Below are 24896 nucleotides of genomic sequence, written 5' to 3'. Positions count from 1 at the left end.
TCCCATCTCCTGGAGAAACAATATACAGCATACCATTAAAAGCAAACACTCTTCACTCTTTCCTGTGTTATGTAAGATATCACTACATTTACCCGTCTGTGACTTCTGAACTTCACACAATTTTCAATTCAACTATGGAAAGCTACCCAAATCAGGGCTGGGGATTCAGCTCAGCAGCGAAACACTTGGAGCTTCCCCAATCAACTAACCTGCCAAAACTGCTAGTTTGTCCCACCAAAAAAAAAAAAAAAAAAGCTTTATAATAATCATACTTTCCAACAAAGTTTCTTACCATCAAGCCGCTTACTAATCTGTTCTTTTGCAAGTCTGTTGGGCCAGCACTTTCTCACTGTTTCAACAACTGAAGTTCTTTCACCTTTCTCACCAGTATTGGAACCAACATCTTTCAAATCTGGATTTTCCACATTAACACACTCAACATTTCTAGTAGAAGTCTGCACTTCCTGTGATTTTTCTTCCACACAACTCTTTGCTTCAGATACATCCAAATCATCATTAGTCTTCGCTGTTTGGTTTAAAAGTGTAACAATCACTGAAGAATCTGGTGGTGAAGTTCTTTCTGGTGAACTTGATTCTTCTGAAATATTTAGAGGTGTTGGTGGTAACTCTGATAAATGGACCAACTCTTTTTGTGTTCGTGGAGGTTTTTCGGTAATTTCTGAAAGCTTTACAGGGTTACAGCAAAGTTTGGCGTATTCACCACCTAACCTATGACACAATTCATTAATTATGACATCACAGTCTCCAAGAAGTTCTACATCAAAATGCAGATGAGGCAGAGGTTCCCTATTAATTAATATCTGAGGCACTTCGTGTGGTATGGAACCTAAAAACAGGGTAAAAAGAAAGTTAGGAATTGAAGGTGAGCTAATAAAACCATAACAAATGCATCCTGCAAAAAAAAAAAAAAAAAAAAAGCCTGAATTCCAAATAAAAAAAAAAGATACCCTCCACTGATACTTGAAAAGTCATTAAGTCATTACATTTCATCAAAAAGCTATCGAGGGCTGGGGTTGTGGCTCAGCAGTAGAGCGCTTAGAGAGCCTTAGTTCAATCCTCAGCATCACATTAAAATAAAGGTATTGTGTCCAACTAAAAAGTAAAAAAAAGATATCAAACAAGTAAGAAGCATTAAAGCATCCCAGTTTCTGATCTTGCCAGGTTGGTTACCTCTGAGCAATCTTGTAACTTTCCATTCTGACCTCAATTTCCTTCTCTGTAGAGAATGGGAATAATGTCATTACTTAATTCTTGGCACATAGGTGTTTAGGTTACGTTGTACTGAAGTAGCTCCTGATACAAAGGTTAAAAGCCATACAGACATATTCTACACTACTTACCAGAAACTTTTTTTACATTTTCAAAAAACCATATTTGCCTATTATCAACACTACTCTATTACCCCACAGGCACAAGCCTGTAATCCTAGCATCTTGGTAGGCTGAGACAGGAGAATTCCAAGTTCAAAACCAGCCTCAGCAATTCAACAAGGCCCTAAACAATTTAATAAGACCCTATTTCACTAAATTTAAAAAAGTGGGACTGAGGGCTAGGGTTATAGCTCAGTGGTAGAGTGCTCATCTTGCATATGGAAGGCAGTGGGCTTGGTCCTCAGCACCACATAAAAATAAACATTAAAAAAAAAAAAGCTGGGCTGAGGTTATGGCTTAGTGGTAGAGCACTTGCCTTGCATGCATGGTGCACTGGGTTCAATCCCAGTATTGTGTGTATCTACAACATTTTTTTTTTTTTTTAAGGCACAGGAGGATAGCTGAGGATGTGGCTCAGTGGTTAAGTGCCCCTGGGTTCAATCCCTGGTACCAAAAATAAATAAATAAAGCATTTAAGGCAGAGAAACCCAGGTATGGTAACTTGGGCCTATAGTTCCAACTATTTGGGAAGGTAAGGCAGGAAGATCACTTGAGCCCAAGAGTTCAAAAACAGCCCAAGTAAGAAAGTAAGAACCCTATTTTTTAAAAGAAAAGAAAAAAAATGGGCTAGATGTGTAACTCACTCAGTGGTTGAGTGCCTACTAAACATGCATCAATCCCAAGGCCACAAAAGAATGGGGAGCTTACACTACTAAATTACGTTCATTTAATCACAAATCACCTATATTCTACTGCACAAAGATTTCACAGATATTTAGGAAAGACAACAACTTTAAGTGATAAAGCCACCAGATGTAAGACAAATACAGAATTAAGGAGTTTGACTCATGTTTCTTGTGTTTACCTATTTGATTTACTGATATAAAACCATTTAATTCTCTGTTTTGGCGTCTGATTGTCTGCTCTTGTCCTCCCATTTATAAAAAGACACATCTGATGTATTTGAAATATCCTTCTCATTTCCCTGGCTTCATTACAGGAGAGAAAGAAGGTAGTATGAAAGCATGTTAAAGAAACTTCCCAAGAATAATAGGGTCTTGAATTACATGGAAACATCGTTAAACACATACACACACTCCTTGGGTTTATGTAAGCTAGAGCCATGTACTACCATTATGACGTGCCATGGCTGTCATTACTACAAGAAGAGACTATCATTTTGAATCCCTAAATTCTATCTTACACAAGTATATTACACTTCTAATAAGTTGTGCATTACACTTCTAATAAGTTGTCCATTGACAACTAAAAAAATACTTAAGAAAAAAACTAATATCAATACAAATAATTTCTTAAGTTTATGTAAACAAATCAAAACTAAACTCTGCCACATTAAACCCTTGCATTAAAAAGTCTAAGTTGAAGCTGGGTGTGGAACAGTGGCACATACCTAGAAATCCCACCTACTCTTTAGTCTGAGGCAGGAGGATCACAAGTTTGAGGCTGGCCTCTGCAACTTAGAAACACTGTCTCAAAAAAACTAGAAATATACCTCACTCAGTGGATTTTCCATGAGTAAGAACTAAAATTTAGTATTCCTTCTGTTTTGACATCCCCCGGCCCTCATTAAATATCATTTGCAATAACCCGCATAAACAAAAATATCATCTAAAAAATATAGCTTAGCTCTTTACCACTTTCTAAATAGGAAAGTGGTAAGATCACTAGAACCTATTATACAGATCCATAACCAGTGGTATCATATGCAGAAAAATTCCTCCAAAACCGTCACTAACTTACTTGGAATTAGTGCTACTGGTCTTACTTTCAGGGAAGACCCAATAACAATAAGGAGATCGACTTCGTCTTTGTCATACTTCATGGCTCTATGAAACTGTTCTGGTAAATTTTCACCAAAAAAGACAATCTCTGGTTTCATGATAGCAAGTGGTTCATCAGCTGGGCACCTAGGACATCGAGGAACTACCTGCATGTTCCAGATATGGGTTGAGATTAAGTGAAAGAAAGTTCCAAGTTAGTAGTAGTCAATATTTCCACACTTTTTAAAAAATGCATTTCAGAATTATCATAGAAAACAGAAAAGCTGTAGAATATACGGTAGGGAAAATTGGATACAATCTAAATGTCAATTTTAAGTTTACTGATACACAATGAAACATTTTCCTGTATTTTTTCACAGTATTTTTATGTTTTGAGGATTACCACAACTCCTTTAAAGGATCCAAATCTGACATCACTAAAAAGGAGAGAAAGGAGAAAAACTAACATAGCAGCTTCTTACTTGTGACCTGGGTTTTTATTTTAGGCTTATATAACAAAGGAGCCAATTTAATGATTTCAAGGTATTATTGTATTTCATTAGAATTCCCAATGGCAACACTTTCTTCCTGGACATTTCCCTGTCTCATAAATATTTTGCAGTAGTGGAGGGTACTGGTGGCTAAGGAAGAACAGATCAGAGATGAGCACATTCCTAAAATGTGGGTGATTAATTACCTGATTAAAAATATCTCCTCGTACAGCTTCACAGTCAACTTTATATTTACAAATCAGGCAAGATGCTGTTGCAAAGGAACCTAGAAGCAACCAACATGTATATGGTTTATTAAAGTAGTATGTTTCTTAAACATAAAGTTTAACACTATAAAAGTTACAACAATTTTAAGAGATTCCACATGGAAATTTAGAGAAAATGAAAAAAATACATGTAATACACGGAGACAATTCAATCCTCAGCTGTGAAACAGGTGTAATTGTGTCTTCTAAAACTAACTCCACCAGTGCTAAAACTCTTCAGGATATTAAGGTTCCAATTTTAATATCTTAGTTCAACAGATGTGTTTTAGAAACTTTACAGAAACAATCTCATGTTACTGCAATATCTTCTAAAATGAAAAGTATATTAATATTGGTTGGGCACAGTGGCACACGCCTATAATCCCAGTGACTTGGGAGGTTGAGATGTGAGAATCAAAACTTCAAGGCCAGTCTCAGCAACTTAGCAAGGCCCAGTCTCAAAATAAATTTTTAAAAAAGGGCTAAGGATGCAGCTCAGTGGTAAAGCACCTCTGGGTTCAATTCCCAGTACCAAAAAAAAAAAAAAAAGTATTACTATTTGGTATTATACTTCTTTTTTTTTTTTTTTTACATTTTTTTTATTGGTTGTTCACAACATTACAAAGCTCTTGACATATTATATTTCATACATTAGATTGACATGGGTTATGAACTCCCAATTTTACCCCAAATGCAGATTGCAGAATCACGTCAGTTACACATCCACAATTTTACATAATGCACTAATAGTAATTGTTGTATTCTGCTACCTTTCCTATCCCCTACTATCCCCCCTCCCCTCCCCTCCCATCTTCTCTCTCTACCCCATCTACTGTAATTCATTTCTCTCTTTGTTTATTTTCCCATTCCCCTCACAACCTCTTATATGTAATTTTGTTTAGCAATGAGTGTCTCCCTTCATTTCCATGCAATTTCCTTTTTCTCTCCCTTTCCCTCCCATCTCAAGTCTCTGTTTAATGTTACTCTTTTCTTCCTACTCTTCCTCCCTGCTCTGTTCATACTTGCTCTCATTATATCAAAGAAGACATTTGGTATCTGTTTTTTAGGGTTTGGCTAGCTTCACTAAGCATAATCTGCTCTAATGCCATCCATTTCCCTGAAAATTCTATGATTTTGTCATTTTTTATTGCTGCATAGTACTCCATTGTGTATAGATGCCACATTTTTTTTATCCATTCATCTATTGAAGGGCATCTGGGTTGGTTCCACAGTCTAGCTATTGTGAATTGTGCTGCTATGAACATCGATGTGGCAGTGTCCCTGTAGCATGCTCTTTTAAGGTCTTCAGGGAATAGTCCGAGAAGGGCAATAGCAGGGTCAAATGGTGGTTCCATTCCCAGCTTTCCCAGGAATCTCCAAACTGCTTTCCAAATTGGCCGCACCAATTTGCAGTCCCACCAGCAATGTACAAGTGTACCCTTTTCTCCACATCCTCGCCAGCACTTGTTGTTGTTTGAATTCATAGTGGCTGCCAATCTTACTGGAGTGAGATGGTATCTTAGGGTGGTTTTGATTTGCATTTCTCTGACTGCTAGAGATGGAGAGCATTTTTTCATGTACTTGTTGATTGATTGTATATCCTCCTCTGAGAAGTGTCTGTTCAGGTCCTTGGCCCATTTGTTGATTGGGTTATTTGTTATCTTATTGTCTAATTTTTTGAGTTCTTTGTATACTCTGGATATTAGGGCTCTATCTGAAGTGTGAGGCGTAAAAATTAGTTCCCAGGATGTAGGCTCCCTATTTACCTCTCTTATTGTTTCTTTTGCTGAAAAAAAACTTTTAAGTTTAATTAAGTCCCATTTGTTGATTCTAGTTGTTAACTCTTGTGCTATGGGTGTCCTATTAAGGAATTTGGAGCCCGACCCCACAATCTGTAGATCGGAGCCAACTTTATCTTCTATCAGACGCAGAGTTTCTGATTTGATATCAAGCTCCTTGATCCATTTTGAGTTAACTTTTGTGCATGGCGAGAGAAAGGGATTCAGTTTCATTTTGTTGCATGTGGATTTCCAGTTTTCCCAACACCATTTGTTGAAGATGCTATCCTTCCTCCATTGCATGCTTATAGCCCCTTTATCAAATATAAGATAGTTGTAACTTTGTGGGTTAGTCTCTGTGTCCTCTATTTTATACCATTGGTCCACCCGCCTGTTTTGGTACCAGTACCATGCTGTTTTTGTCACTATTGCTCTGTAATATAGTTTGAAATCTGGTATCGCTATACCGCCTGATTCACTCTTTCTGCTTAGAATTGCTTTTGCTATTCTGGGTCTTTTATTTTTCCATATGAATTTCATGATTGCTTTATCTATTTCTACAAGAAATGCCGTTGGGATTTTGATTGGCATTGCATTAAATCTATAGAGAACTTTTGGTAATATCGCCATTTTGATGATGTTAGTTCTGCCTATCCATGAACAGGGTATATTTTTCCATCTTCTAAGATCTTCTACTTCTCTCTTTAGGGTTCTGTAGTTTTCATTGTATAAATCTTTCACCTCTTTTGTTAGGTTGATTCCCAAGTATCTTATTTTTTTTGAGGATATTGTGAATGGAGTGTTTTTCCTCATTTCCATTTCAGAAGTTTTGTTGCTGATATACAGAAATGCCTTTGATTTATGCATGTTGATTTTATATCCTGCCACTTTGCTGAATTCATTTATTAGTTCTAGTAGTTTCTTTGTAGACCCTTTTGGGTCTTCTAGGTATAGAATCATGTCATCTGCAAATAGTGATAATTTAAGTTCTTCTTTTCCAATTTTTATGCCTTTAATTTCTTTCGTCTGTCTAATTGCTCTGGCCAGTGGTATTATACTTCTGATTTCATTATTTTGCATTCTATTTTTCTTAGATTATCTTCAACTAATCAGATAACATGTTAATGATGTTTAAACTCTCATTACTGGAGGGCAGCTTGCTTTCTAATGCTGTTTTTTCCTAAGAAACTAAATAAATTACCAAAACCCATTTTGAAGTTTACTAACCATGACATTGAATTATCCTTTGGATTCCTGCAACCTGTTCCAAGGTATCTATATTCTGAGTATAGTTGCGAAGTAGTTTTCCTTCCTTATCTGACAAGGCTATGAATTTGTGACATAGAGATGGTTGGAACTGTCCAGGATATATTTCCTACATAATGCAAAAGGTAGAAAAAGCTAATGTTAATAAAATAACTATAACAGGCATCCTGCTTAGGTTTAACAAGAAACTACCATTGATAATTCCCCATATATAATTTTAAAACAAAATACATGAACATTTTAAAGCATCTTGATGGATGCAACACACACCTAGAAAAAGGATTTTTTCTGTAATATGTATAAAACTCAGCAATTAGTGAACTTGGCCCCTTGAAGAAATGATCAGGTTGACCCATAAACATCACTAATAAATGACTCCTTAGGATATCAAATTTTTGCTGGCTGCAAATTCAGATTTTTGTTTAAGGAAAAAGGGGAAAAGTTTACACTGAAATTACAGATATCAAAAGTACGGTGACTTTTTAAAAAACTAAAAAGAGGGCTGTCAACATACGAATATTTAAAAAAAATTTTTTTGATTCATCATTCATTATAAATATCAACCTGTTGGAAGTTTAAAGCTAAAGTTTTAATTCCTTACCAAAATTGTTTTCCTTCCACTGCACAGGCACATACTGGTATAGTATAGAGTTGCTCATGAATGCTGAGTTGCTGGATTTTGTGTGTGTGTTTTTCCCCCCAAATAATGCTTCAATGCTGTTTCTTCTTTAAAAACAAAGAATTCAGATATACACATGGCAAAAAGATCAGAGAAAAAGTATCAATTTTGGTCCTCCCAACTTTTGACAGTGTTTTTATTCAATTTCATTTAGTAAGTGACTATGGCAAAGGAAGTTTCTTCTCTACTTTTTCTTTAAAGTAGTAGCACTATCATCTACTTACTTCCTTACCATTCATTACAGGCTCTAACCCATTATAATGCTAGCCAAAAAAAAAAAAAAACTAGACACAACCATACATCCATCAATAGGGAACTGGTTGTGTAAATATAGCACATCCATAACAGTGGAATATGCAGCCATAAAAAACGAGGGAAACCTAGATGCACTGACCTGGAAAATGGCCCATAACATGTAGGGGAAAAAAAAAAAAGTCACCAGTGTGTATAGTTTTGTTTTGTTGTTAACTGAACAAAAATGGAAATTTATGTATATACAGATAGGTCCATAAGAACAAGCCAGGAAGAATACAAACAAGTTGGGGTAATTTTCACTTCTGACATTATACCAAAAACGTTTAATCATGAGATTACAGATAACTATTTTTTACCTATTTCACATCTCAAATTTTAAAAACACTTTGCCATTCAACAAAAGAATACCTTCTAGATAAAACTTAATACACTTTTCCCATGATGGTAAGTATATGTATATGTCCATATGCTGCTAAAAATCTATTATACAAAAATCCAAAATTTTTGCCTTTCAAACGTTTCAAAAAAAATTCAAGAATAACTATTTGCAAAGAAAGAAATGAATAACTGCAATTTAAAAAAAACAGAAAATGCATATAAGTAGAAGCAGCAAAAGAAGAGTTTATTAATAGAAGACTAAATATAATGGTATAGCACAACTCATCCATGTTCTGGATGTTCTGGAATACTAATGAGTTATGCTATACCATCATCTCCTACACAGGATACTTTGTTTTATTGCCTTTACACTCAGAAAATTAAATATTGTAACACTAAAGTACCTTCTGGGAAGATCTTTTAGCATATTTTGACCAATATTGAAAAAGGCTAAGAACAGATAAAATAGAATCTCTATAAAGCAGTAGGCAGATTGATAAAAGCATGCCAAACACAGAACAGGAAGGACGACTAACTCCAGGGCACAGTCAGAAGACAGGAGTTCTTCTAAGATTCTAAGATTGTATCTATCCTCCTTGAATTAACTACATGTCTTAACCTCTTTCAAAGGTGAGAGTAAGGAATGCAATATGTGTGGAATGCTAGGTTTCACATATATACTATTTTCCCCTTCTTGTCCAACCTGTTCAAGATAGTTTTTAGCCCTTTAAGTTATGAATCGATTCCTATTACTAAGGATAATTTATGAAAAACTTTTATTTTATAATCCTACATTTTACATGTGAAAACCTAAATGATGAGTCTTAGCTTTATTTTCTTTCTAATATGAAGAGGACCATATCAATTTAAATATAGTATTCAACTATAAAAAATATAATCAAATTATTCAGGACTATTTTAACAGGAGCCAGTTCTAAGATAAGACTCTTAATTTGAGAAGTTTGCTGAAAACTAAATGGTCTATAATTTTTAGATAGGATACGGATTAACTCTTTCACATTAGAAGTATTACATGATAGCCAGCCTTGTTCTAAGCAAGTCCTTTTAAGGAACCAGTCATGAGGGTTGGGCCACTCTTGAGGAGATCAAAGGTTTAAGATAAAAAAGGGAGCCTTTTTATGAAAAGACACAAATAACCCAGGATTAGCCACCAACCAATGTGGTCAAAGCTAAAGCTCAGAACTACCTATGGAATTGCAGCGTTTTCCTGGGAAAATAATGGCTTTCCTCCAGTGATGCCGCTCTGCTTTTAACCTCAGGTTTCTAACAATACAAATAAAAGACCCTAAAAACACAACTGTAATCACGGCCCCTAAAAACTAAAAAGACTCTTTGAAGTCTTAAGAGTTTATAAATCAGAGGAAGGCACACTGTTGAAAAAAAAGTAAAAAAGATTAAAGTAGTAACACCATCATCTACTTCCTTCCTTACCATTCGTTACAGGCTCTAACCCATTATAATGCTAGCCAAAAAGAACTAGACAAACTAGCCAAAAAATTCTCCAGTTAAGAATACTCATTATCTTATTTCACTCATTCTGTAAAATCACCCAAATAGACTACTCAATCTTTTTTTTTTTTAATATTTTCAGTTGTAGATGGACACAATACCTTTATTGATTATTTTTTTAATATTTATTTTTATGTGATGCTGAGGATCGAACCCAGTGCCTCACACATGCTAGGCAAGGGCTATACTGCTGAGCCACAGCCCCAACCCCACTACTTAGTATCTTAATCAGTACTTAATACCCTAACCCTAACCTGACAAATTCAACTGCTGTGCCAGTACACTGGCTCACGGTAATCCCACGGTAATCCCAACAACTCAGGCTGAAGCAGAAGGATCACAAGTTCAAAACCAGCCTCGGCATTTGCCAGTAATGGATGGAGCTGGAGAATATGAGGCTAAATGAAATAAGCCAATACCAAAGATGTTTTCTCTGATGTGCAGATGCTAATTTACAGTCAGGGGAGAGGGGCACTAGGGAATAGATCAGATAGAAGGGAGTGAACAGAAAGGAGGGCATATGGGGATAGGAATGATAGAATGCATCAGACATAATTACCCTATGTGCATATGATTACACAATCTGTATAACTACATCACGCACAAGAATGAGAAGTTATACTCCATTTATGAGAGATGCGTCAAAGCATCCTACTATCACGTATAACTAACTAGAATACAGAAAATGAACACTGTACCATTTAAAAAAAAAAAAGTCTCAGCAACTTAACACAGTAACTCAGCAAGACAGTGTCTCTAAATAAAATAGAAAAAATGGGCTAAGGATGTAACTAAGTGGCTAAGTGCCTCTGGGTTCAATCCATGGTACCAAGTTTGGTTCCTTTAGGAATCTTTGTTGAGCATACATGTGTACACAGGACCACAGACAGTAAATATTTTAGGTATTAGACCATATTGTTTATGTGTATATGGTCTCTGTCACTACATAAGCTCTCCTTTATAATGCAAAAGTAGCTATAGATAATATATGAGAATGGTTGTGTTCCAATAAAACTTCATGTACAATGACATCAGAATTTCATGGAAGTTCAAACTCCATGAAATATTCTTTTGACTTTTTTCCCAGCAATTTAAAACCTCATCATTAGCTGGGGAGGCAGTAGGGGGAAGATATTGGTCCATGGACACAAAATCTCAGAAAGGGAGAATGAGTTCACCAATATCTATTGTACAACATGGAGACTATAATTAGTAACAAGTGTATTATATACTTGAAAACTGCTGAGCGTAGATTGTGAATGTTCTTATCCAAAAATAAGAATGTGAATGTTAGTTTGATTTAGCCATTCCATAAGGAAAAAATATATCAAAACATGTTGTACACTATAAATACAATTTTTATTTGCCCATTTACATGAATAATAATATATCACTTTAATAAGCAGTGGGTGAAATCTGATCTGATCATACATTATAATTTTAAAAAGCTGACATAAAAAGTAGGGTAACTTCTGTCCTAACCTAACACAAAGGAATTCCAATTAATGAAACTATTAGCTATTATTTAATGAAATTTTAGTATATACTTAGGTATAATAAGCCCTTATATTTTGTATTTATTATAAGTCCACACACAAAATTCAGGACTGGGTTTTTATACTTTAAAAGGTTAAAGAAAAATATGTCAGAGACCCTATGTGACCCATAAAGTAGGGCACATATTTACTATCTGACCCTTTGTGGAAAGTTTGCTGACCCTGTTCTAGACATATATTCTTTTTTTTTTTTTTTTTTAGTTGTAGATGGACACAATGTCTCTATTTTATTTATTTACTTTTATGTGGTGCTGAGGAACCAAGCCAGTGCCTCACACATTAGATAGGCAAGTGTTCTACCATTGACCTACAGCCCCAGCCCATATATTCCCATTTTACAAATGAAAACAAAAACAAAACAAAGAAATAATTTATCAATTTGGTAACAGGAACCATAAGTAGCAGAGTTAGCATTTACACCTAGTTTCAATACAAAAGTCCTGTTCTTAACTGCCTTTCCAATTTTATGCTTCAGCCTCAAATTTTCTATTTTTCTTTTGGATTAAGCACCATTTTTCTTAGGTTACAAACTAGTCTAATTGAGCAAGACTAGTTTGGTAAGTCCACCTTATTTTGCTCAATTTCATAGGATTACTACAGGTTGGAATTCCACTAACCCGAACATAAAAACACTCTTAAAAAAAAACATATTCCCTAAAAACAGTATGAAAAGAAAAGCCCCTTGGGCTGGGGACATAGCTCAGTTGGTAGAGTGCTTGCCTAGAATGCACAAGTAAGTCCCTGGGTAGAATCCCCAGCTCCCACCAAAAAAAGAAAAGCCCTTGAAATGGGGGGAAAAATGGCTAAGAACAAAAAAATAATTAGAAGATACACACAGGACCAGAAGTAAAAGTAGTCATCCACACTAATTAAAACAGAATACTAAGGGCTAGTGGTATAGCTGGGGAGGGGGGGAGAAGAATGCATGAAGTTCTAGGTAAAAATCTAGGGCCAATAAGTAAATAATAAAGATAAAACAACAGGGGCTGGGGTTGTAGCTTAGTGGTAGAGTGCTTGCCTAGCACGTGTGAGGCACTTGGTTCGATTCTCATATAAATAAGTGAGTAAATAAATAAATAAAGGTACATCAACCACTAAAAAAATATTTAAAAAAAAGATAAAACAAAAGACAAGAACATTAACATGCTAATTTGTTACCTATCATACATTTATAATTTCAAACCTGCTAAACAACCCTAGATTAAAAAAAAAAAAATCTCTAATACCCATTGTTAGGAGATTAATTACATTATGTACAACTTCAAGACAAACTACTATACAGCCCCCACCCACCTCCCCCATGAGATGTATCTGTTAAGTACCATTTATTTCCAAGAATACTAAGCAAGAAGCTTAGCATGGTGGCACACTCCTCTAATTCCAGCTACTCGGGGAGGCAGATCACAAGTTTGAGGCCAGCCACGGTCAACTTAGCAAGAGCCTATCTCAAAATAAAAATAAAAACGACTGGGATATAGCTCTGTGGTAGAGCACTGCAGAGTTCAATCTCCCAGAACTGAAAAAATAAATAATAACACATTAGACTGGCAGTGTTGCTCAGTGGTATAGCACTTGCCTACCACAGACAAGGCGCTGGATTCCATCCCTAGAATGACCAAAAGAAAAAAAAAGTTAATACTTATAATGTATTGTGGGGTTTTTTTTTGAGGGGGTCAGGGGATGTAATAGGGACATGCTAAGTCAACCTTCTCACATATGTGTGATGAAAGTGTATTTTAGGGCTGGGGATGTGGCTCAAGCGGTAGCGTGCTCGCCTGGCACGCCTGCGGCCTGGGTTCGATCCTCAGCACCACATACAAACAAAGATGTTGTGTCTGCCGAAAACTAAAAAATAAATAAATAAATATTTTTTTTAAAAAAAAGAAAAGAAAGTGTATTTTATTTTAACCTTTTCTGGTAGAAATGTATCTAAAGCTAAGGAAAAAAATGAACTTGCAATTTCTCTCTCAGGAATTTATCTTAAGAACAATGGCAATATACCAAAAAGGATAACTGTAGCAACACTATTTGGATGTCCTAAATATGCACTTTCAGAATTATAGTATACCTACTGATCATCGTTATATAACATTAAAAAGTATTTACGCTGGGCATGGTAGTACACACCTATAATTCCAGTTACTCAATTGGCTCAGGCAGGAAGACTGGGAAGATCGAGGCAAGACTGGGCCACTTAGTAAGACTCTGTCTCAAAAAAATAAAAAGGACTTGGGGATGTAGCTGAGTGGTAAAGTTTGGTACTGGGTTTAATCCCTAATACCAAAAAGGAAAAAATAAAAGTATTCCAGTGTCTGACAGAAGAGTTTGTAGGAAATCCAGAGCAGTTCAGAGAACCGCTTTTATTATAAAGGTGTAATATAATATACAACTCTAAGTACTACAATGACACTTATATATACATGTAACATGTACATGGGTATTAACATTATCTTCAGATGAATGAAACTACAGCGACTACATTTTTCTTTTGCTTGCATTCTTTGACTTTTTAGGTAATGAGCTTGTTTTAAAACTCAATTTGGGGCTGGGGTATACTTCAGTGGTTAAGCGTTTGTCCAGCAAGCATAAGAGCTTTGGTCCCTAGGGCCACCAAGAAAAAAAATATTAAAACTCCTTTATCTTTATAACTACATGATCTGATAAGTTTGCATCTTATCAAATATAAAATAATAGATTTTTGGAATGAGGTTCATAAAAATTTAGATCATATTTCTTCCTCTAGCTTTTCCTGAACTTCAATCACTTCAAGGAAAGAACAATCACTGAATATTTATAACTATAACCACAACTCATCAATTTAAGTTCTTAGTCAGGTGTGGTGGTACATAACTGTAATCTCAGCAACCTGGGAGGTTGAGAAAGGAGGAGCACAAGTTCAAGGCCAGCCTCAGAACTTAGGCACTGTCTCAAAATAAAAAAAGGGAAAAGTAAAAAAAAAAAGAAAAAGACTGGAGATCTAGCTCAGCTATAAAGTGCCCCTCAGTTAAATTCCCAGCATGACTTAAAAACACTAAGTTCTTATTAAGCAGAAGAATAAGACCATGGTTCAGAATATAACTATCACTTTAAAACTAGCCTTAACTATTCTTGTACAAAAGAATTCAAAATGGTACCACATGGAAACATACTATAATATGCTGATGCTAAATGGCAGCAATTTTGCAGGGGACACTGACCCTTTCTACCATACATTTTTAAATGTCAAGTCTGGTAGCAGAGGTGTTTGCAGCATTTAGTGGGTGGAAGCCAGCAATGCTGCTAAACACTTTGAGACCCAGTAAAGCTTCCATAGCAAAGAATTATCCAGTCCAATGTTAATAGTGCTGAGTTGGCAGAGCAAGCACATGGCATGCACAAGAGGTCCTGGGTTCAATTTCCAGAACCGAAAAGAAACAACAACAAAAAAAAACCCGCTCTTAATGGACCAGTAACCTTTTCAATATACCTCTTCTTTACATTCCCAATATCAGTGAAATCTAAATTTCTTCTCAATAATCACATACAACCAATGGCTTAATTTGGTGTAGAAATTATCTTTCTTCCAAAATATCCAAATTTCACCAGTATTTCCTTTTTTCATGGCTTCATACTAAATTCATTTTCACTCATAACTAGCAAAACTCACAAGCCATTTTATGAACTTTCCATCTAGTTATAGTGACCAGCAGAAAAGCTGAAGTTAGGCTGAGCTACAGCTCAGTGGTAGAGTACTTGCCTAGCATAAGAAAGGCCCTGAATTCTATACACATACACAAAAGTGGTTGTTCTTTGTTCTTGGAAGGTTTAGGAATCTTTATTTGCATATTCTCCATTATCTGGGTACTGTCCTGCATTCCTTGTTGTTTCTCCTAATCCTTTTCCTAGTTATTTTTAGACCCAAATTAACTCATATTGTCTCTCCTACCTATATTATTAAGTACTACTGCAGTAAGCAGATGCTTTCTTCCTAATGTGAGAATTAAAGTACAAAGAATTATATATGAATAATAATTAAAGATTAGTTTAATTAGCTCTTAACATAAATGAAAACAAAAAAGCAATCAAGCAAATTTTTATGTAAATGGTATTAGAAATAATTTTAAAGACAAATGAAAAATGTTGACCTTTTCTCCTCCCAAGTAATATAAAATCTGTAAGGCAATAGTGCTTAAGAACTACTTTAACACATTTAGTGGGTTTTTTCCCCCATTCATAGAACTTTTACTCGACTTGCATGAAGTAAATACATGTGTTCCTAACAATTACACTTAGATTGTTCATGAAAATTTCTTAAGGCATTAAACAAAGCTAGCCATCATCTCAAGTTATTTCCCTGTAACTATTTTTTAGCATGTTAGAGAAGTATCGAGAAATATACATATGTGTGGAAGGCTTCATGAATTTGCATGTCTTCCTTGCTCAGGGGCCATGATAATCTTCTCTGTAACATTCCAATTTTAGTATATGTGCTACAAGAGAAGCAAGCACTAACTAGTGTGCCTTTTCTGTTGTAACTTTTATTTCTATTTTCCTTTATGCTTTCTCTAGATTTCTATTAAAATTTTAAGTTTTAGGATTGTCTTTATCAGGGTAATTATTTCTACAGCTTTTCATATGTTAAAGTTAATTTAAACTTAAGATAAGGTCTTACTATGTTGACCAGGCTGATCTAGAACTCCTGGGCTCAAGCAATCCTGCTTCAGCCTCTAGAAATATGAGCTATAGCACCCAATTTGGTTCCCACATTTTCCTAAGTGTCAGTTTACCACATTGGAAAAAAGCACATAAAAATCTGCTTTTTAAGGGCTGAGGCTGTAGCTCAGTGGTAAAGTGCTTACCTTGCGTGTGTGAGGCACTGGGATCAATCCTCACCACCACATTAAAAACAAAGATTTTTTTTAAAATCTGCTCTTGAAAATAACTGAACTCTTAATTTTAGATATCTAACTGCACTGTATAAGTAAAGTAGGAAATTTATCTTCATGGGATAGTTTAAAAAGCCAACAAGAGTTAATTTTGGAAATATAGAAATACCCACCCCCCAATTTAACAGCAAAAATCTTGGGACCATTATAGAAAATTCAGTAGTAAATTAAGTTTTTATAATGAGATCTAAGATCAAAGTAATTTCTAGTTACCTGCTGGCCTTCTAGAAGTATAAAGGTCTACTAATTAGAGCTGCTATAATGCCAATATCCTAGGTCCAAATCAAGAGATCTATAATTAAGTGATCTTTCCTTGGTCTTCAAAACCATACTGTAGTCCACTAGCACTAATAGATTAAAACAGTGCATCTTCACTAATCTGTAATATTTTGTAATGAACAACCAAGTGTCTGCTCTAAAGGTCAGATATAGATGACCACCATTATTACTGATACATGAAGTAAAAAGTTTGAAATTTGGGGGCTGGGGTTGTAGCTCAGTGGTTGAGCGCTTGCCTCACATGCGTGAGGCACTGGGTTCGATTCTCAGCACCACATAAAATAAATAAATAAATAAAACAAAGATATTTTTAAAAAAAAGTTTGAAATTTTGGTAAGTTTCAAATTAAGTTTGAAGGATTCAAATACTCTTGACTGCCTGAAAATTTTTCAAATACAGCTTAAATCATATATATATATGAACTTTTAATATGATAAATGTATTCTAATATACACTTGATGTACTACACTGGGACAAAACAAACTTTTATTCTTTAAAGATAGGGACCAATTTAAATTAACACCCATTGTTTTGAATTAGAAGGATTTTTCTTATAGTAATGTAAATATTTATTATGGTTTAAAAGTATATGAATACACCCTTAAAAATTCAGGTTTACTTATTTAATTTCTGGATTCACTGAAAAATAGTCTCTTTCAAAAAGGCCCTTTTGAATGTACATCCAACTTTAATCATCTTTATCCATAAGACCAAACTACAGGAGAAAAAACCCATGTTTTCTAATGTCTAAAATCTCTTAGGCATGGTATAATGATTAAACTTTATAGCAGAGCTACACAAGAGATATATAAATTTTCTAGTAATCACATTAAAGTGAAAATTTTAAATATATTTTACTTTATCCATTATTGATTCCATATAATCAATATCTGTTAGTATTTAATAAATGAAATTAACAAAAATTTTATTTTTCTGAACCAAGGTCTCTAAAATCCAGTATGTCTTCAGTACTTCATGCTTCAACTACTCAACAGCTACATGCAGTAGTAGTGGCTTCTGTACTGAACAGAGTGATTCTAGAGACCAATTTATTGACAAAAATGCAATCTCAGAATCTTCTCCACCCTTAATTACAAATGATTTTTTAGGCTACTACAAAACATACCAGAGTAAGCTGAGCACAGTGGCAGATGCTTATAATCTCACCATTCAGGAGGCTGAGGCAAAAGGATAGCAAGTTGGAGGCTAGACTCTGCAACTCAGACCCCAACTCAAAATAAAAAATTAAAAGGGCTAGGGATGTAGTTCAGTGGTAGAGAGCTTGCCTATTATGCACAAAGCCCTGGGTTCTATCCCCAGTGACACACACACAAAAGTAGATGTTATAATCTTCATGACTCAATAAGAAATATTGAATGTCAAAATAGTTACATCACTTCTATATGGTCTATGAACTCCCAAAGAGAAGCCCAGACCGTGAATAAAGTACATATTTAAAGTTAAAAAATAAGATAGTCTTTTCTGAAAAGTAAACTCAATACTAAAATAAAGAAAACTCCTGACTAATCTTACATCACCATAGTAATAGCATCGCTTAACAGACAATGCATTCAGAAAGCGTAAAAACCCTACACATGAACAAAATACTTTTTCATGAGAGGCCACCAAATAAGCAATAAGAAAGTTAGTAGTACCTTTGCAAACTTGAAGAACGGTCTTGGATCTTTTCTGAAATATTCAATATCAAACATTGCTTGAGGATCTGGAAGATCAGGGAAGTCTACTGCAAGACGAGCATAAATACCATCTCTTGACCTGAAGTCAGGTATTCCACATGAAACAGATACCTGAAATATGCATGGCATAATTTGTACAATTAACTCTTCTACCTTTATAATTAGTAGCTCTCTTACCATATAATTTTAGAGGAGAGCTGAAAAATAAAGTTTTGGTTTGAAATATTTTGGGGAGAACAGAAATACCACCTTACCCTGATTTCAAATAAAAGTAATAACACCCAAATAAATGAGTCTAATTAAAACTGCCACATATTCTGTTTTTAATGGTGATAATAAGGAATTTTAAATCAGGATAATTTTAAACCTTTAAGCATTTAATGAACAAATTAAAGCAATTGCAATCTGATTGAAAAGGGAATAAACCAATTCAATCATTTAACTAGAAAGCAGGCAAGAATTGCTACCACAATTATTTCCCAAGAAATCGCTCTTATATGGTCAATATCCTACTACCCTCAAGAATACTAAATTCCTACGTTTTCTTTAAAAATTATTTTGCAACCACGCATGATGCCATGATCCCAGAGACTCAGGCAAAAGGATTTCAAATTTGAGACCAGCCTCAGAAATTTAGGAAGATAGTCTAAAAATTAAAAAAAAAAAAATAAAGAACTGGGGTTATAACTCGGTTTTAACACATCCCTGGGGTTCAATCCCCAATACCACAAAAAATAAACTATGTTTCAAGATGGGCATGGTGGTGTACCCTTATAGTGCCAGCTACGCAGTAGGCTGAGGATAGCTTAAGCTCAGGAGTTTTAGACCAGCCTGGGCGACACAGACCCCATCTCAAAAAAATAAATAAAAAACTACATCGCATTATATTTCAGCTCCTAATTTTTTAAAATATTTTTTAATTGTTGATGGACCTTTATTTTATTCATTTATTTATATGTGGTGCTGAGAATTGAACCCAGTGCCTCACACATGGGAGGCAAGTGCTCTCCAACTGAGCCACAACCACAGCCCGCTCCTAATTTTTAAAAAATAGATTTAGACACTATGCTTATTCTACAAATAAACCCTGACATTTCAAACAGAGGATTCAAAACTTTTACACACACACACACACACATTTGGTACTGAGGATTGAACCTACTGGCAATTTTACTACTGTGCTACATCACCAATCCTTTTTTTAAAATTAATTATTCTAAGAAAGGTCTTGCTAAATTTTTTAGGCCAGCCTTGAACTAGTAATACTCCTGCCTCAACCTCTTAAGTCATTGGAATTATAGGCATGTGCCACAGCAGCACTATGCTAAAATTTTATTTTATTTTATAATTTTACTGGAGTTGACTTCACCTTGACCTCAGAGTAAAACAAACTTATCAAAATCACATCTGTGGGGCTGGGGATGTGGCTCAAGCGGTAGCGCGCTCGCCTGGCATGCGTGTGGCCCAGGTTTCATCCTCAGCACCACATACAAACAAAGATGTGTCCGCCGATAACTGAAAAATAAATATTAAAAGGGCTGGGGATGTGGCTCAAGCGGTAGCGCACTCGCCTGGCATGCGTGCGGCCCAGGTTTGATCCTCAGCACCACATACCAACAAGGATGTTGTGTCTGCCGAGAACTAGAAAATAAATATTGAAAATTCTCTCTCTCTCTCTTTCTCTCTCCTCTCTTTAAAAAAAAAAAAAAAAAGATGTATATGGTAATGAATTAACCATGTATTAAAAAAAAATTAAAAAGCAGGCTGAGGCTATAGCTCAGTGGCAGAACACTTGCCTAGCATGTGTGAGGCACGGGGTTCGATCCTCAGCACCACATTCAAAAAATAAATTAAATAAAGGCATGATGTCCGTCTACAACTATAAAAAAGATTTTTATAAATAAATAAATAAATATTAAAAATTTTTTAAAAATCACATCTGTGAACAAAATCTAACTATCCTGGGACTTGAATGTAGCTCAGTGGCAGAGCACATGCTTACCATGTTTAAGGCTCAATCCCCAGCAACAAGAACTTAAACAAGAACCAGCTGGGGCACAGTGGCACTCGCCTGTAATTCCAACAGCTCAGGAGGCTGAGGCAGAAGGATCACAAATAAAAAGTTAACCTCAGCAACTTGGCAAGGCCCTAAGCAACTTAGCAAAACCCTAAGCAACTTAGCAAAACCCTTTCTCAAAAAAAAAAAAAAAAAAAAAAAAAAAAAAAAAAAAAAGGTGAGGGTAGGGAATGGGGGGCAAGGCTGGGGATGTGGCTCAGTGGTAAAGCATCCCTGGGTTCAATCCCTAATACCAAAAAAAAGTTAACTATTCTTGATATTATTTAATAACAATCGTTCACAACTAAAAATGATAGAAAACTCACACCTATAATCCCAGCAATTTGGGAGGCTGAGGCAGGAGGATCATGAGTTCAAAACCAGCCTCAGCAACTTAGTGAGGCCCTAAGCAACCTAGCAACATCCTGTCTCTAAAATATTAAAAAAAGGGCTGGGGATGTGGCCCAGTGGTTAAGTGCCCTGGGTTCAATCCCCAATACCAAAAAAAAAAAAGGAGAGGAGAGGAGAGAGGAGAGAGGAGAGAGGAGAGAGGAGGAGAGGAGAGAGGAGGAGAGAGGAGAGAGGAGAGAGGAGGAGAGAGGAGAGAGGAGGAGAGGGGAGAGGGGAGAGGGGAGAGGGGAGAGGGGAGAGGGGAGAGGGGAGAGGGGAGAGGGGAGAGGGGAGAGGGGAGAGGGGAGAGGAGGGGAGGGGAGAGAGGAGAGAGGAGAGAGGAGGGGAGGGGAGAGGGGAGAGAGGAGGGGAGGGGAGAGGGGAGAGAGGAGAGGAGGAGGGGAGGGGAGAGGGGAGAGGGGAGAGGGAGGGGAGGGGGGAGGAGAGGGGAGAGGGGAGAGAGGGGAGGGGAGGGGAGGGGAGGGAAGAGAGAGAGAGAGAAAGAAAGAAAGAGAGAGAGAAAGAGAGAAAACAGGACTGAATTTTACTCCTACAGTTGCTCTGGTTGCTAACACACAATGTACTCTATTCAACACATAATACATAACGGTCTTAGGTAAAGTCAAATGAAAAATGTCAAATTACCACAATCCTACAATAGTAGAGCACATGACTTATGTGTGAAGCCCTGGTCACACCCCAATACTGTTAAATAAATAAATATACATAAATGTAAATAAAATTTAAAATGACCTGCCCCCCACCAAAAAAAAAAATCACTATAATCCTATCATTTTCAAATGACAAAAAGACAGGAATCTGTTACCTTCCCAACACTACGTTTTTCATTTGTGAATATCAATTACATTTCTGATTTCTCCATGAAGACTGACCAAATAAACAGCATCTCCACCTAGACCCTGACTTACCATAACAAAAGCAGAATCACAATTCCCTGCATCTCCCTGAAGAGCTGTGGTATAATATAGGCCCCAAAAAAATCTTGCCTTAACTCCCATTACCTACTGTGCCATAGATAGAAGCAAATATTTTTTAAAGGCTGTTAGAGAGATTTTTCAGAGAGTCTTTTCTCAAAAACTGAACCAATTTAGCAACTGCACTGCACTCAGATTTTGGCAGTTTCCAAACATCCATTCTAATTAAGGATGAATTCTTCTAAACCAGAAAAAAAGTTCCTTAATTAGAAAAAGAATAAGATAAAACCGCCTCTTCCTTTTATAGGTGTTTTATACATCTTACATACCCCAGCTCCAGTTAGAACTATTATTTTTTTGCACTCTTGCAGTAATTTCACAGCATCTTCAATTGTATTAATATCTTTTCTTTTTTTCCTTTTTGGTGGTTCTGAAAGGATATTAATAACAATCTGCCACAGTGTCATATCATCCAATTCAGGTGGAGGAATTGTTTCCGGTAGTAAATCTTTAAGAATTGTTCGAGGATCTGTGCCAATCATGAGATGTTGCTGAACAAAAGTATATGGACCTATGTTAAGAAGAAAAAGATTCAGGTCAAATCTACTTCCAAGAAACTTTTAAAAAATCTCAATTTTCTGAAATAATGCATTAGTAATCTCTAAGGTTATTTTGCAAAGAAAGAAAATACAACTTATTTTCTTCTCAAGATACCCTTAATGCTATATACCAACGAGATTTAGAAGATCAAGAGTTAGTGCCCTCTTAACCTATAAATATGTATTTCAAGAGTCAAACTGAGGGACGGAGAGGTTCCAGGGGTAGAACATATGGTTTAGCATATACCAGGCCCTAGGTTCAAACCCCAGCATCAAAAAAATTTTAAGATGAATTAACTGTAAGTTTTTATGGTTAAAATCTAAAATCATTCACTATAACTTATAACAAAACCATTTACAAAGTTGTTCTATAAATCATTATAGAAAAGACTCTACCAATCCTAAAAGTCCATGTTATTTATCAGGGACATAGAAAAAAAAAGTCTAGGCTGTAGTTATAGCTCAGTGTTAGAACACCTGCCTAGCATATGAGGCACTGGGTTCAATCCTCAGGACCACATAAAAATAAATAAATAAAAGTATTGTGTCCATCTACACAATACTTGTATTTATTTAAAAATAAATAAAAACGTTTTTAAAAATCTGTATGTAAATAACATTTTTTAAAATTTTTCCATTATCAACCTTCAATTTGATCTTTACCAGTCTCCCAAGATGACTCATACAATGTTTATGTTTTTTAAATATTAATTATTCTTTCACCCTGAAGTTGCTCAGATCAGATTCCTAGCTTGAGAAAATAAACAATATCAACATTAAAAAGGAACTAACTAGTCATCACTATGTTTAGTCAAGGCATCTGAAAAAGCTAGAGTACCAAAATTTTTTAAAAATCACTTTTTAAGATGGTTATATTACATCTTTGGTATAAAAATCTGATATTGCAGGGCTGGGGGCATAGCTCAGTGGTAGAACATTTACCTAGCATGTGCAGAACTCTGGGTTTAATCCCCAACAAGAGGCAGTGGGAGAAGGAAAGACAACTTTCCCATTCTCTAATTTTGTAAATACTTACTAAGCACAAACTATGTATGAAGCATCGTACCTACATTGACACAACAGTAGTTAAAGAAACTCAAAAACCCCTGCCTGGGAGTGGAACCACCATTTGACCCAGCCGACCCCTCTCCTCAGTCTATACCCAAAGAACTTAAAAAGAGCATACTATAGGGACAAAGCCACATCAATGTTTATAGCAGCATATTTCACAATAGCTAAAATGTGGAGCCAACCTAGATGCCCTTCAATAGATGAAGGGATTAAAAAAAGAGGCATATATATACACAATGAAATTTTACTCAGCAATAAAAGAGAATAAAACCATGGCATCTGCAGGTAAATGGATGGAGTTAAAGAGAAGATAATGCCAAGTGAAGCTAATCCCAAAAAAACAAATTCTGAAATGTTTTCTTTGATATAAGGAGGCTGATTCATAGTGGGATAGGGAGATGGAGCATGGGAGGAATAGACAAACTCTAGATAGGGCAGAGGGGTGAGAAGGGTAAGGGAGGGGGCATGGGGTTAGAAATAATGGTGAAATGTGATGATCATTATTATCCAATGTACATGAATAAAGACATGAATTGGTGTGAATATACTTTGTATACAACCAGAGATATGAAAAATCGTGCTCTATACGTGTATATGTGTAATAAGAATTGTAATGCATTCCACTGTTATATTATATATATATATATATATATATATATATATTCTGCCTCTGTGGAGCTTGTATTCAAGCACAAGAAGCATCACTGAAAACACCAGGTTTAGAACTTGTTAAGTGGGTTGGGAGTACAGCTCAGTTGGTAGAGTGCTTGCCTTGCATGCACAAGGCCCTGGGTTCAATCCCCAGTACCACAAACAAAACACCCTGTTAAGTGATATTATGAAAAAGTAAAAAGGAGATGTAAAGTGAGGAAGAAAGAAACTAACTAAAGGAAGAGCATTCCACAAAGAAGATACAAGTGAACGTAGGTTTAAGAAGGACTTAGCTGTTAGAGAAATAGCATAAGTTAACTTTCATTGGCGTAAGCTGCTTAGAAACAATAACTGAGGACTGGGGGTTTACAGGTCTGTGGTAAAGCATTTGCCTAACCATACACAGGTTTGATCTTAGCACAGCAAAACAAAAACTTGCCATATAACCACGTACCTAAAAAGCTCACCAGTTAAAAGGCAGAGAATTAAAAGTTGGTATAAAAGAAAATACAGAAAGAAAAATATATTCCAAAGCTGCACAGCTCTACTATACCTATCCGTGGCCTTGGAGTCCAATCACTAGAGCTTGCGTGTGAAGCTCTATCATCCTCATCACTTTCACAGGAATGAAAACCATTGGTGATAATTTCATCACTAAACAGAAGATTATCTGCAAAAGAAATCAAAAGTAATTTAAGGATGCTGAAACAATCTGCATCTAAAATGTATGAAGACCCATAATGATTATGATGCAATCATTCTCATAGAATAAAACATTTAACACTCACAATGAATGTATTTAAAAACGTCTGTGGGGTCAACCTGCACCATTTATAGGAGCAGTTTTCTTATCCTTAGAGATTCTGTTCAGAATCTAAGTTTCAGCCCATCTAAATCTAGAAGTTAAGTAAGTATACTTTTC

General features: G+C 35.7%; 1 protein-coding gene across 2 annotated transcripts in view; it reads right to left on the bottom strand.

Moving 5' to 3' along the window:
• SIRT1 (sirtuin 1) overlaps positions 1–24896 on the bottom strand; it is a 31927-nt gene that overhangs the window by 4747 nt on the left and 2284 nt on the right. Inside the window, exons 2-8 of one of the 2 annotated variants that reach the window (XM_081267326.1) lie at positions 24528–24644; positions 21983–22224; positions 18231–18383; positions 6935–7082; positions 3870–3949; positions 3153–3339; positions 293–847 (exon numbers count right to left, since the gene is read on the bottom strand). In XM_081267326.1, coding sequence (XP_081123452.1) covers positions 293–847; positions 3153–3339; positions 3870–3949; positions 6935–7082; positions 18231–18383; positions 21983–22224; positions 24528–24644 — 1482 coding nt within the window. Of the gene's footprint in view, positions 1–292; positions 848–3152; positions 3340–3869; positions 3950–6934; positions 7083–7574; positions 7700–18230; positions 18384–21982; positions 22225–24527; positions 24645–24896 lie in introns of those variants that run through there. The other variant, XM_081267327.1, reaches the window with a different exon arrangement.

This window comes from Spermophilus citellus (genome assembly GCF_964194105.1).
Source record: "Spermophilus citellus genome assembly, chromosome: 15".
Taxonomy (NCBI): Eukaryota; Metazoa; Chordata; class Mammalia; order Rodentia; family Sciuridae; genus Spermophilus; species Spermophilus citellus.
The sequence above is the reverse complement of the archived record's forward strand: the minus strand, read 5'-3'. Positions and strand labels throughout refer to the sequence as shown.